General features: G+C 49.7%; 2 protein-coding genes across 14 annotated transcripts in view; one reads left to right on the forward strand and one right to left on the reverse strand.

The window, feature by feature from the left end:
- Positions 1-2231: 2231 nt before the first annotated feature.
- Nr2f1 (nuclear receptor subfamily 2 group F member 1) lies at positions 2232-12450 on the reverse strand. 2 transcript variants are annotated; one of them, XM_090331626.1, is made up of 3 exons: positions 11238-12450; positions 8124-8651; positions 2232-2954 (listed from the first exon to the last, which is right to left on the reverse strand). In XM_090331626.1, exons 1-3 carry the CDS (start codon positions 11692-11694, stop codon positions 2674-2676), a joined length of 1266 nt encoding a protein of 421 aa, XP_090187752.1. In that variant the 5' UTR covers positions 11695-12450; the 3' UTR covers positions 2232-2673. The 2 variants fall into 2 exon arrangements, with proteins under 2 accessions (XP_090187752.1, XP_090187753.1); XM_090331627.1 differs by lacking the exon at positions 11238-12450 and adding an exon at positions 9414-10853.
- Positions 12451-12543: 93 nt separating this feature from the next.
- Positions 12544-14492, forward strand: part of LOC150064222 (uncharacterized) — a 143378-nt gene continuing 141429 nt past the window's right edge. For all 12 annotated transcript variants that reach the window (XR_016535247.1, XR_016535250.1, XR_016535249.1 and 9 more), the window contains exon 1: positions 12544-13081. The gene's annotated coding sequence lies outside the window, so the exon portion shown is untranslated. The remainder of the gene's footprint in view (positions 13082-14492) is intronic.

A 14492-nucleotide genomic window follows, 5' to 3' on the forward strand; every position in this document is an offset into this window, starting at 1 on the left:
TACCTTCTGCTCCTCTTCTCCCTCAGCTCCAGATTTCCTTGCTCCTAGGGGATTTTACTAGGGAAACGGGGAGGCTCTGGGGAGGCCTCTCATTATCAAGTGATCTGGGCTTAGGCCCAGGCTCTAGAAAGGCCTTCTGGATTCCCCAGGTCAAAGGCAATGCTGTGGATCTCTCAAGCAATAGTTAGGTCGCTATTGTCACCTACATACAACCAGTAAGAGCCTCCTGTACATTTACCATGCTCAGTGCTCAGGTTGAGCTTGTGTTTGGGCCTCCATATTGAAATTAATTGAAAAGTACATTTCCAACCTACAAAAATGTTTATCTGTTTTCATCAGAGGGATCACATTGTAATGAATATATTTACATCTCATTTCAAGTAAGGCAGGAAAGATCGGTGAGCTCCAGGAAGCAGCTTGCCTCCCCCCACCTGGGCGTCCTGGCTGCAGCCCATCTCCCCAGCCCCCACATTCGATATCCAGCCAACCTGGGAGGGTTCTTAAATACATCTTGGGAGGTAGTGAGGATTAAATACAAACTCCCCTTTCTGTGTTGCTGTCCAACCTCTGAGTCAAGTTGAATCCAAATATATTTCTGGGTGTGGTACAAAGGAGGTAACCAGGATGGGGGTGGTATTGGCTTTCCAAAGGCTTCATACAGTGTCCACCTAGCTGCCCCAGTCCACACTGTCCCCAAGGGGTTTGCTTTGGCTCTTTAGACCTGCAGTAACATTGCCACAGTGAGCCCCACTCTGCACAGGCAGTGCTGCACCCAGAATACTAAAAACCTCAGGCGGGTTGGAGTGTAGGAGCTCATTAATGCATTTTTGGGGGGGAGAAGAACCTGGAGATTTCCAGACAGAATACTGAAAGGAAAAGATTGCCAGTGACTTCTGAAACTGAAGCTCTCGCCTCACCCCCACCCGGGGCCTGTCTGGGCTTGGGGAGGGGGGAGGGAAGGGTGTGAGGGGTGTTATTTTTAAAGATCTGGCTTTATTAATACGTTAAGAAAGAGCTCCCTTGGCAGTATGTGTTCTCACAGCTCCAGCTCAGATCCTATAAAACATTCATGCTCCAAAAGCTGTTACAGAGAGCTGCCCCCCACGCACACCCTACTAGCCGCCTCGAGGGGAGTTTCTGCCCTTCAGGGGCTGCAAGGACCTGAATGGCACTTCTGGGAAGAGATCACTCCCACTCAGCTTCCTAACAACTACTCTAGGTCTGCCCTCCCCCAAGTGTCACACCGGGTGTGTGACTTCTGTTTAAGGACTGGCCACTCCAGGTTCCCTTCTGGGAACCCTTTAGCAGGAACTGGAGTGAAGGGCAATGCAGGGGACCATAAAATGAAGCAAAGTTAGAACTCAAATTTCTGAGGCCCCAGCACTGTTTCACTGATCTGAAGAGAATCAGAACACCGCCATCCCCAGCCCCCACCCCAGCTGCTAGCTAACATCCATTGTCCAGGGTTCAGGAGCATCTGAGTGGCCATCTCCTTTTCTGCTTCTCTCCTGGTATACCTCTCCCCCAAGTTTCCAACTCTGTTCAGGCTCCCAGTGCTGACACTTGGTCATTAAACCAGGCTACATAACCAGATGCTTAATGCCTAGAGACTCTGGCTCATGCCCCCACCCAACTGTGCACAGAGCTGCCCTCAGCCCCCACAAAGCCCATGAACAAGGCACCCTGTTCTCTCTGCAGACCACAGCCTGTGCTAAGCCTGGCCCCTCAGATTTACAAAAACCAAAGCAACATTTAATTTTAAGAAATGAATATAGCCAATGTGGTCTTGAATGTCAAAAGTGCCCACCCCCCCACAAAAAACCCTTACAATTTCATAGGTAAAAATGAACCTGGATGGGTTTCTGCACTGAGACACAGGTCAAGCAACCAGACACAAGGATTTTTCTAAATTCTTTTATTTTTGTTTAAATTTTTCACTTCAATTTTAATTCTTGAAGAACAGCCTCGACAACATATATCGCACTCATTATAAGAAGCAAAGGGTTATATCAAAATTATTAGTATAGAATCACAGGAAATCTGGTTTGGAACCAGAAAAAAATACAAAACAGATATAGATACATAGACACAGGACAATTTTTATAATTATTTGGAAAATGTTATTTTCCCCTAATTCTTGTTTCCTTTTTTCTTTATGCGCATACGATGTTTAAATTTTACAAAAATGAAAATAAAGACTAGTATTTTACAAAATGAATAACAATGTTCAATGTGTGTGTGTGTGTGTGTGTGTGTGTGTCTACATAGGATTCAGTCCACTTCCATATGTGTTGTTTTCTGTACAGAATATATCCACATCCATCCACAATAAATCCTGGAAGGTCCATCAGTCTCCTTCTATTTTATTAAAATTTTCATGGTCCTCTCTTCCTTGTTTTTGTTTTTTCATTTCCCACCAGACACAAAATCCTTTTTTTCCCCCCTTTCCAGGGTGCTCACAGATCTGATCCTAAGAGAGTCTCTTTTCCTCCTAATTTGCAGCTCGGGGTGCATTTCTGCAGAGTGGCTGCTTCTGTCCCCAACCCTCCTCCCTCCCCTCCGATGGCCTGCCTGGCCCACCTCACCAGAGTACCCGAGGGTTTGGGATCCTGGGCCTGGGTGAGTCCTCTGAGTCTCTAGGGGAAGTAGGGAGAGGCTGGAAGTGCCCGAGGTCTAGGAACACTGGATGGACATGTAAGGCCAGTTGAAGCTGCTCCCAGACAGTAACATATCTCGGATGAGAGTTTCGATGGGGGTTTTACCTACCAAGCGGACGAAGAAGAGCTGCTCGATGACAGAGGAGGACACTGTGCGCAAGGAGGGCAGTCGCAGCAGCAGTTTGCCAAAGCGGCTGGGCTGGTTGGGGTACTGGCTCCTCACATATTCCTCCAGTGCACACTGAGACTTCTCCTGCAGGCTCTCGATGTGGGCAGCATCCGACAGGCCACAGGCATCTGCCAGAGCAGCCACAGGAGGAAGAGACAGGGAAAGGGGGCACATGGTTAGGCCAGCGAACAACAAGGCGACACACATGCCATTATTATCACTCCCCCCCCCCCTTTTTTAGGAGATAGGGTAAAAAGAAGAAATCAAAGGAAAGAAAAAGGATACCTCCCTTCTTGCCTCCTTCTTCACAATTGTCTTCCCTTTGCCCCTATACAAATAAATTAAATCACCCCCCCACTAGCGTAGGGGAGGGGGAGAGAGATGCACATACACGAAGAGGCAGCAACCTCTCTAGCCCCCTTTGTTTTTCCTCTTCCACCTTTGGATTAAATAATGTACGATGCTGGAGCCATGTTTGCAGTGTGTAGCAACCTGTTCTCGCCTGCAGGGGAGCGTCTTTCTAGCTGTGCTCATTAACTGCAGGATTTTTGTCCCCTCTGCCCCTGGTTTTGGGGTGTTCAAGACCCCCCGAAGAAATAAGCAACCTGCAGGCAATTCTTAAAGACTTCTTGGAGTCTTCTCTCAGACCCAAATGACCTCAACCAGAAAGCTCAAGAAGAACATAGACTGTATAGCGAACACACGTGGCAGTGGTAAGGAATCTTGGGCTGCCAGTACCCAGAATCAAATCAAGTCTATGCTTTTGCAGTATAGGATTTAAGATTCACTATCTATGCACACGAGGATTCTGCAACAAATCCTTAGTAAGAATGTACACTTCTATCTGTGCTTTAGATCAAGTAATTGAAAACTGGTCACATCTCTGTAAGAAGGAATATGGCTCAGTTTCTCGAGACTGTGGAAAGGAAACACCTTCAATGATCAGGCACAAAGCTGGGTTAGAGGCAATAGCAGCAACTGTCTCAGAACTACGGGGGTAGAGAATTGAGGAAAGATTTAGGAGATAAATTTCCTGTGGCAGGAGGAAGGGAGAAAAGGCACCTCTATACAATTATGGTATCTCAAACTCTGTGTGCTTAGATCACCACAACCGACACCCTTCTTGGTCCTCTAAAAATATTTCAAGACTACAGGATATACTCTATTAATCAGCTAAAGGTAAGCAAATGGAAGCAAGAGGAATACAGTGAGTGAAAGCTTCCTTTAGTCACACACCCAGGTTGTTTCTATATTAATAGTAAATTTCTAAATCAGGAAGATCAGAGAAGAGCCCTTATTTGGTCAGGAGGTTGACTAAAGATCAAAGACAGAGTTTGCTAATATGGAAATCTGGAGGGAAATTCAGGTATGTCAATGCCCCCCAAAGGACACCATATGAATGTGATTGGGCAAAAGTGTTCCTAAGAAGACACAACAAATGATTCAAAGCAAGACCATTGTCTCCTGAGTTTCTGAGTTTTATGTCTTTGTATTTTAAGAACTAGGATTCACAAAGGATTCCATCACCTTCATCTTCAAGAATGTGGCCTCCAGCAAGAATACAAATAAAACTAGTGATAATTTAAGAACTTCTGAGGCAAGTTTTCCTTTGGCCTTAGATCCAAACTGGGTTCCTCATAGAAGTCTAATTGCTCCAGCCAGCTGGTTGGATAAATCCACGCTAGCTACCTGAATGGGAAGCCAGTGAGGTTCCAATGGCTAAAGGGCCACTGCAGGAAGTCTTTGGGGCCTTGCTGCTCAGAAAGAGAACTTTGAGGTCAGCTTTTGGCTTTGCTCACTAATATGGCCCTAAAGAATGAACATTATGCAGGTCCATATTTACATATATGTTGCTTTACTTGCACTGCCTGCTTCTTATGCTATGTATCACTCTCAGCCACACAATGAAATATGAAAAGAACCTATTGATAGCCCAACAGATATTCTTTTAAAGATCCATATGGCATCTCCTCAGGTCAGTAAGACAATGATCTTATATTTGTGATTACATTTCCTTAAGTGAAAGACCACTTTCTGAACTTCAAGACAGGACACTCCCAGCAAGAGGAGCACTGCAAAGTTCCACATGGGCCCTGTGCCAGTGGCTTGCATTTCTTTTCTCCTTTAGAGGTAGAATGACTGGAGCTGGGCCTACCTGCCAGGTAGCAGTCAACCCTGTGACCCATTGCTGGCCTGGCTTCCACACTAGGTATTGACTTATTTTCCTGTAACAGGATTCTTCCAGTTGTGGACAGACGGGTATGAACACTCAAATTAATTAATTGGTGGATTTGGTGGATAAGCAAGGTGATCAGGGGACATGAGGCAGTACATATTTACACACCATGAGTTATAATTCAGAGAAGGAAAGGAGACAGAATGGACAAAAACCACGTCTCACTTTTTATATGGTAGTGTCAATGTGGGAACCCTCAATATTTCTTCTACAGAGTATGGCAAAGAAATTATGTAAATAAATAACCATTACTTATCAGACCCTCCCAGCTTAGCCTTTGTAGTGCAGAGAATGTATTTCATGTTGTGCATTCAGAAGAGTTTAGTGTTCAGGAAATATAGATGTAATCAGCTGCCATAACTAGAAATCAAAGTTATTATTGTGCTTAAAATGGATTTATTGTATTTATGTTAACTAGATGGTTCTTTTCAGAGACAGTCTCGTTTATTTGAAGGAATATTTAGGTATATGAATTAAGTAGTCTCTCTCTCTCTCTCTCTCTCTCTCTCTCTCTCTCTCTCTCTCTCTCTCTTTTTAAAGTAAGTTCAGGTCACGACCTAGTCTTTGGATGCTGTCCAGAATATTAAGGATTAAACACACCATCCGGAGGCCAAATGTGAAAACCACCATGGGGGATCCCCATGCCAGCTTCAAATACTTAGCCAGAGCAAACTACATTGGACAATATGTCTAAAACTGTCTTTTCCATCATTCAAAGTTTGCTTAAAAGTTGGATGACTTTGAGAAGGCTTCCTATGAATTCCCTTCTGGCTGGCAATCAAAACAAGTTTAGTCAAAAGTAGAAATGTGTTGTACAGAGGGGTGGGTGAATTACTACTGACAGCTCTATTTCAATTTCCAGATATTCTGCATGCATTCTTCCACCAAATAATGTTATTGTTCACTTTTAGGCACCCCTTACATCCTAAGACTTGGTCCAAGATACTTCTTTGCAAAACTTTTAAGGACGACTTTTCATAGGAATGTTTTAGCATGAAAAGTTAAAAAAGAAAATCATGAATAATTCCACAGGGCTCCTTGCAGGCTGTACAGTCATCCCCTCTCTCTGAGAAAGGCCATGAGATCAGCAAAGTCAAGGGTGTTCAAAGAATCTTAGGGGAGACTAGGACAAGAGAGGAGAGAGCTTTCTCGGGAAGACTTCTGTCCAGGTCCAAGTCACATTTCTGTTTCAAGACACCTCTCTGGATGAGATTTTTAAAACCCCAGCTTCTCTGACACTGGCTTGGTTCCTGGTGAATTTGGCTAAAGAGCCTGGTAGTGGAAAGCCAGCCAGGCCCCAGGCCTGCCAGAGCTAAAGGAGCCTGGTCGCTGCTTCCCAGACTCTTTGTCACTTTTGAAAAACACGTTTCCATCAAGAAGACTTATTAAGATAAAATGCATTCAAACACCGAGGAGGCTATTCAATAAATCTTCCATTTGTTTTAAGGTTCACACTTTATCCTCTTGCAAAGAAAACTCCCTCTTTCACTAGCAGACCTGCATTTGCACGGAAAGTAAAAGGGGGGCATCCAAGTCCATGATTCCAGCCACCCTGCATACCAATGAGCCCCTCTTGTCTAAATAAATTATCTGCTGTTCAGATCGATATTAATACTACATTTGCTACATTACAATATTGTGCAAATTTAAGAGTCATTTTAATACAATGTAAATACGATTCTTCATGCATGAAAGCCAAGAAATATTGATAGATTATACCACTGCTTACTGTTCCACAAGGCCTTGGGAAAGAGGTTTGACCATCTCTGCACAAGAATGGTTTTAATTTGCCCTTTGGAGGGCCTGGCTCGAGGATAGATTTATTAGAATGGTTTATTTGTTCTCTGAATAGAGGAATTAAAAACAATAGTGCCAATAATGGTGGTAAAACTGAAGCTAACCATACAGTCAGGAGGCAAGGTCCAAGACCCAGTCTAAGCAGCTCAGCTCCCCACCAGTCTCCTTTCCGGCTTTGTTTATATCTCCCCCCACTACCTGCTGTCCTGGGTGTTTATATGTTTCCCTCTTGCAGGTTACAATAATAAAAGGCGCATAGCATTCTCTGGGCCTCAGACCAGAGACCTTCAAAGGCAACGCTAATGCACTTTCCTTGAAGTTAATTTGAACCATCTATCATAAGAGAAATTGTTCACATGCATGTTACTACCGCCTACACTTAATTTAATATTTTTAAGGCGCTCTTTTACATTTCCAAGGTTTGGTGTGCTTTGCATAGCTATGAAATTTATCTCCAGGCCAGGAAGCCTCTCATGCTCACGGGTTCTACAATATTGCTTTTGTTTTTTATCTTTCTTGTTTAGATCGAATCCGGTTTTTACGACCCTCAATAACCCCAGGAACTGCAAACATGAATGGTTTCCGATAAGGAAAATCAGGCAGCAATAAAGCGGGATTATTTATTATTTATTTGTGGGTATTCTCGGTCCACCTCTTTCTGGGTCTCTGGCTCTGTCGGGGAACTCATCTAGGGAGCGTGCCACACAAAGTAGGAAGCCACATTCCCACCTTCTCTCCCTTCGCTCTCCTCCCCCAGCGAAGCTCAGCTTCGGCTCACGCATACACATACACACCCGCACACTACACACAGGCATAAGCACATCGCACACGCGCGCGCACACAGACAGCCAGACAGACACACAACACCGCCTCCCCCCACCCTCCGAGACGCACTCTCGCCCCTGCCGCGTGGCCGGGCGCGCGCGCCGGGGGTCCAGGCGGCGAGGCCCGAGGGGGGGGAGAAAAGGGGGGGTTCGGGCTGGTCGTCCCCGCGTCGCTTCGGCTCCCCCACACCGTCACCCTCCCCAAGATGGCAGCAGCAGCAGGGCCGCGGCGTCCCTGCGGCCGAGGCCCGCTGAGTCAGGCCAGTGCCCAGGTCCGGCGAAGGCCGAGTCTCACCCCGCGGCGGGGACGCCCGCGGCGGCTTCTCCACCCCACCCCACCCCCGGGAGGCGCGGGCAGCCAGGCCCGGGACTGGCTTGGCGGCGATGCCGGGGACCCCGGCGCCCCGCGCGGCCTGCCCTCCCCGCGAGCGCAGCCTCACCTGACGTGAACAGCACGATGGCTTTGAGGCAGCTGTACTCGGCCGAGTCGACGTGCAGCGCCTTGAGCTTCTCCACCTGTTCCTGAAAGATGCGGATGTGGTCCATGAAGGCCACGACGCGGTCGGCGGACATGGGCGAGGCGTGCAGGCCGGCGGCGGCCAGCAGCGGCGCCACGTGCAGGGGCATGGAGCACTGGGCCGCGTTGAGCACGAACAGCTCGCTCCAGGTGAGGCGGAGCAGGGACACCTGGTCGGTGATCTGCAGATCCGGGAAGAAGGGGATGTTGCGGGCCCACTCGACGGCGCTGAAGAGCAGGCGCGCGGCCAGCTCACAGATGTTCTCGATACCCATGATGTTGTTGGGCTGCATGCACTGGCTGCCATAGCGCGACGTGGGGTAGGGCTCTGCGCGCAGCAGCAGCGAGATGTAGCCTGACAGGTAGCAGTGGCCATTGAGAGGGTCCCCGTTGGTGAGTGCGTACTGGCCTGGGTTGGGCTGGGTTGGGGGCATTCTTCCTCGCTGAACCGCTGACGAAAAGAAAGAGAGAAAAGAGGCAATGTGCATCCAGAGGGCTTGCAAACGTCGCCGCCAAGCCACCGCGCACCCCACACAATGCAGCTCTTCCGGCAGTCACACGCGCCCCGGGGCCCGGCACATCTTGGCCCGCTGGTTCACAGTCACGGCCCACTGGGCTAGGAGATCTGGGGTGAGACTCTCCGGGTCTGTGGTCTGGGTGTCCAAGACCCAGCCTTCACTCGGGGCCACCTCAGCCCGGAGGAACTAGGCCTGACAGCAGGGCCCGAGCTTGGTGAGGCCAAGTGCCACCCAACCCAACCCTTGGGCTATGCAGGAGGAGCACATAAATAAATGAAACCCCACTCATCCCCAAATCAAAGTTGAAAGAGAGAGAGAGAGAGAGAGAGAGAGAGAGAGAGAGAGAGAGAGAGAGAGAGAGAGAGAGAGAGAGAGAGAGAGAGGGCGCAGAAAGGTTGTGGTTAGAGGCAAATGCCTAGCGGCCTCTTCATTTACAAAAAAAAAAAAACAACAAAATAAAACAACAAAACAGCGTTTTACACTCATAAAATGATACCAAATTCTTTAAAAATATTATAGAATTACCCTTAAAAGACATCCTAAGTTACACCCTCTACAAACCGCTTATAACTTTTGAGTAAGAGCAAGTACCCTCCACCCCTCCCTTCTCCCCTCTTCCTGGTAGCCCCATAGGAAGTTCACACGATTAAAAGCAACAGAAAATGGAAAAATTTCAAGAAAAAAGTTGAACTTACAGTAGCCAAACATTATTGAAAAAAGTGGGAAATATAATTAATGTCTGTCCTGCGCCGTGCCACTGCAACCTGCAGCCAGCTTTTGCCCAGTGAGTGCACGAGCTTGCAACTGCGAAAACACTGGATTCATTAACCATCTGAATGCAAAACGTAAGCATGCTTTGAGTTCTTAAAGCTGACCAAAGTTTTTTTTTTAATGTGTATGTTTTACTTCAACAGTGCCAGCATTTTAAATTGCCAGGTAAACAAAGACAACTTTACAAAAAGTTAGGGCTACTAAACTCACTCCCCCAACAAATTAATATAGATATGTCCATATCCATGTAGCTGTATTTCAGGTTGTATACTATTTTCTCAAGTTTCTTTTTATTCTAATTTCAACACAAGTTCCAGGGTAATTTAAGCTCTTGAAGCATAATGGCAGAATACTTTTTTTTTCTAATTATAGTTTTGAACTTGGCAGTTATTTTTCAATTAAATGAGAGCACAATTCAAAGTTGTCTTTTTTTTTCCCTTCAGATGCCTACAAAATCTCCCTGGAGCTAGAAATGAAGTCGTCATATTTGCCTTCTCCTTGAGATCTGAAGGAATTCAATTTCTTTCCTTGTAGCATATAAAATATAATTTTAAAGTCAATTACAAGAAGGAGTAATCTGCATTCTGTAAAATTGCTTCACTAATTTGACTATAAGACTTCTTCAATGATTGTCAGGAGATAAACTTTAACTATAAGCCTTGAAATAAATTAATCAGAAAAGTGCTGCATCTCTTGCCACATGAACATGAAGCATATCTAAATATAACATCAAAAGTTGTGGGTTTAAAAAAAAAACCAACAACACCATACAACGTAAAGATTAAATGATGCGGAAGCTCATGCCAGCTGCAGTCTATGACCAAATCAGAAGGACTGGTAACTGCCGTTGTAAATTGTAATTTGTATGCTTTATTTAAGCAGAGGGTGGAGTTTGATGAAGAAATAAAACGAGTATCATGCTTTAAAAAAATGACACTACTATGAAAGCAGGGTTCAGTCAGAAACTTTCCTTTCAAAGTAGAGGGGTGAAAACAAGGCCACAGCTCTGAAGGAGACGGCCCTGGCCCCGAGAAGAGAAGAGGGAAGCGGTGAACAGGCCAGAAACCCCCCTTTCTCCCCTAATTAGACCTACAAGTGCAATAAATCTCACTCCTCTTTTTCCAAGCTAAGCTTCCCAAAGCATGAGGAAGGCTGCAAGGAATCTGGTTCAGGATACTCCAGCCTCCAGCCCTCTCCCGTGATAAATAAAGGGTATGAAGAAGTGTGTGTGGGGGGGGGATTGGAATGAACAACGACGACAACAACACAACACACAGAAACAGTTTTGTGAGAAAAATAAGCACCCCTGCCCAAGTTCATGCCAGCACAGCCCCCCAGCATCCTCAAGCACACGCGGGAAAAAGACACACACACACACACACACACACACACACACACACACACACACACACCGAGCACATCCAACAGAGGAAGGGAGGGGATTTGAAGCCACAGCTCACGATTCCGGGGACTCAATCCTGAGCAGGCAGCGGGCGGGGTGGGGGAGCCGGGGAGAGGAGCGCAGGCCGGGAGGGGGAGGCAGCGGCAGCGAGCTGGAGGGGGGGGGGAAGGAACGCTGGGGTGGTGGTGGGGGGGGGGAATGGAAGGGAGCGGGGGACCGGGGAAGCTGGGACCGGCCAGGACCACAGGAGCACCAAGCCCGAGTAGCAGCCACCCAGACAAGGGAGAAAGAAAGGAGAGCCAGGGAGGCGGGTGAAGCGCGGGGAGAGCAGAGAAGAAATATTCACCTTCCCGCCTCATGCCCACTTTGAGGCACTTCTTGAGGCGGCAGTATTGGCACTGGTTGCGGTGGTGCTGGTCGATGGGACAGTTCCTGTTGGCACGGCATGTGTAAGTTAAGTTCCTGCGGACGCTCCTCTTGAAGAAACTTTTGCAGCCCTCGCAGGTGAATTGGCCGTAGTGCTTGCCGCTCGACTTGTCCCCGCACACCACGCACTCGATGTGCTGCTGGCTTTGGCCCGAACCGGGCGGGCCCTGGCCCTTGTCCCCCGCCGTGCCGGGGGTGGCGGGCGCTCCGGGCTGGCCCGGGGTCTGCGGCGTGTGCGGAGCGCCGGAGCCCGCCTGCTGCTGCTCGCCGGCGCCGCCGCCGCCGCGGGCTGCCTGCGCTGCGGGGTTGGGGCCGCCGGGGTTGCCCCCGGCCACGTCGTCCTGCGGATCTCGCCAGCTGCTAACTACCATTGCCATATCTTTGGGCCCGGGGAGCGCTGGGGGGGAGCCGAGCTGCTCGCCGAGGGCCGCGGGGCGCGCGGACGCGCTGGGAGGGGAAGGGGAAGGGGAAGGGGGGGAGGGGGAGGGGGCGGGGGGCCCACCGGGCGCCCCGGGGTCGCGGGAGCCGAGCCCGAGCCGGGCACCGGCCGCTGCCTCCGCCGCCGCCGCCGCCGCCGCCGCCGCCGTTCCTGCCTCGGCCGCCCCGCTGCCGCTGCGCGCCCGCCCGCCCTGCTGGCGTTTTGTTGTGGTTCCTGCTGTTTTCTTTCTCTCTTTTTGCAGCCCCCCCAGGCTCTCAGGCTCCCCCCCAACACCCCTGCTCCCCTCGCCCGCTCCCCCCCCGCGCTCCGTTCCTGGGGGGGCCGCGCTCTCTTCCCCCCCCCTCCCCACCCCCCGGCGAGCAAGCTCCCTTCTCTCGCTTTTTTCTTCTTCCCCAAGTTGCAAAATCAGAAATGGCACAGGCGGCAGCCGGGAGCGGCGCGGGGCGCAGCGCCGGGGGCGGCGGGCATGGGCCACGGCGCGCGCACACACTCGCCCTCCGCCTTGCCCGCACCCCCGCGCACACACGCACACACACACACACGCGCGCGCACACACACACACACACACACACACACACGCACACACTCGCGCACACGCTCACCCGCGCCGGGCGCCCGCCCGCCGGCTGGCCGCTCGGGCTAGGCGCAGCTCGCGGGCTGAACCGACATAGAGGAACGCGGCGAGGGCGGAGGCGGCGGCGGCGGCGGCTGAGCAGGAGGAGGAGGAGGAGGAGAAGGAGGAGGAGGAGGAGAAGGAGGAGGAGGAGGAGGAGGAGGAGAAGGAGGAGGAGGTCGCGGCTGCCGGCGCCGCTGGAGCCGCCGCCTCAGCTGCTGCTGCGAGCGCCTCTGGAGGAGCCGGGCTGGGGCCGGAGTCCGGGCTGGAGTCGGAGCCGCTGCTCGAGCTCGAGCCGAGGCCCGGGGCCGCCCGCGCCGCCGCCGCTGTCCCGGCGGGAGCCCTGGCCGGGGCTCGGGAGTGCAGGGAGCGGGGTGAGCAGAGCCGGACGCGGGGCGAGGCTGCCGGCGGCGATCAGGGCGCGCGGGTGTCGGGGGGCCAGGTCCAGGGCCGGACGCAGCCAGCCATTCAGGAAGGCAGCGCCGGAGAGCGGGAGGCAGCCGGCGAGGAAGATCACACACTTTGCTCTTTTTGTTGTGCCGGTGGCGCCGGGCTCTCGCTGCCTTCTTCTTTCGGGAGGTGACGGAAGGGGGAGAAAAATACGGGAGAATTCACGCCGGCGACGAATTCACAGCGAAACAGGAAAAAAAAAAATCTGAAGAAAATAATTGAAAAAAAAAAGGAAAAAGAAAAAGCGAGAGAGACATCCAAAGTAGGTCGAATAAATAATCCTCTTCCTCTTTCTTGCTCCTTCTTCTGCTTCTTCAGCTATAACACACAGAGCTAGTTAAAAACCCTGGAGATCGCCCAAAAATGTTCTTTTTTTAGTATTTTAAATAAGTGCTCTTCAGCCGGGAACCAACACCCTCCCTCCCAAAAAAATCATATATGTATAAAATAACGATAAGAAGAATACGAAGGGGGTGCCTCCTCCTCCTCCTCCTCGGATTTTTTTTTTTTAAAGTTTAGCCCTCTCTCTTTGCAGGAATGGAGTAAAGGAGGAGGGAGAGAAAGGAAAGAAGGAGAAGAAGGAGAAGGGAAACAACTAGTAGAATATGTAAGAAAAGAGAAGGGGAGAGAGAGTAGAGGGCGAGAGGAGAGAGGGTGAGAGGGTGAGAGAGAGAGGATAGGAGGGGGGAGAAAGGGGAGAGAGAGAGGGAGGGAGGAAGAGAGAGAGAGAGAGAGAGAGAGAGAGAGAGAGAGAGAGAGAGAGAGAGAGAGAGAGAGAGAGAGAGAGACCCAAAAATTGAATGCGTTTAAACGGGAGGACTCGCAGAGCACTGTTTCCGAAAGGGGGATCTGCGCGAATGTCTGTATATAGTGAACTTTGACACTACTATTGAAACTGACACGTTTCTATGGAGATCGCTGCCTTATATGGAGCTCGTGTCAAGGAGCCAAGAGAAGGGCTGCTGGCAACTGATAATCAAAGGCGACTGACTGGTCAGAGCCCCGAATCCGGGGGGAGAGAAAATGGGAGGCTAAGGTTAGCCAAGCCTCCCGCACGCCATTGGTCGGACAGCCCCTCCCCCTCCTCTTTTCCTTTCTTTCTTTTTTTTTCCTCCCCTCTTTCCCCCTCCCTCTTAGCTACCTACAGTCTGGGATGGCGAGGGGAGGAGGAGAGAAAGTGAAGGGGGGGGGTGTGCTTCTGACAAGCGCAATTTACATTGAGATCGCCCTGCGCTGCTATTTACTCTGAGACCTGATTAGTATGGGTCGTCTATGGTCACACACACACTCACACACTCACACACAAGAGCACACGAGGGGGGAAGGGATGGAGAGAGGGAGAATGCTTTACGGTGGTTAAAAAAAAAACGAGGATGAGAAAGAAATTTTATTTCATCTGAAAAGTTTTTTAAATTAGGTTTATGAACGTAAAGATAGTGCCATTGAAAATATTAGAAAAAGAATGTTTTTAAAAAATGAGAATGAAACCCGTCATTTTTATGATTTGTGAAATGTTCGGAGTTTGGATGGTTTTCCTTGGTTCTCATAAAAGCTTAATCCTCCTCTGGATTCTGCTCATTTTATATCCTTTTAAGAAAAGAAAACATAGGGTCTCCCTCATATTTTGATCCAAAATGCACCTTAGTTTTCAAGGTTTTAATGATGACAAAGCC

Source organism: Megascapheus bottae, chromosome 4 (assembly GCF_031878675.1).
Source record: "Megascapheus bottae isolate mThoBot1 chromosome 4, mThoBot2.hap1, whole genome shotgun sequence".
Lineage (NCBI taxonomy): Eukaryota > Metazoa > Chordata > Mammalia > Rodentia > Geomyidae > Megascapheus > Megascapheus bottae.

What these genes read in the sequence shown, in the direction of transcription:
- Nr2f1 (XM_090331626.1), bottom strand. Translation starts at nt 11,694, where the DNA reads ATGGCAATGGTAGTTAGCAGCTGGCGAGATCCGCAGGACGACGTGGCC. An exon ending in AGTGGGCATGAGGCGGGAAG is followed by an intron (nt 8,652 to 11,237) that starts GTGAATATTTCT and finishes TCTTTTCGTCAG; the next exon opens with CGGTTCAGCGAGGAAGAATG. An exon ending in CATCGTGCTGTTCACGTCAG is followed by an intron (nt 2,955 to 8,123) that starts GTGAGGCTGCGC and finishes CTGCTCTGGCAG; the next exon opens with ATGCCTGTGGCCTGTCGGAT.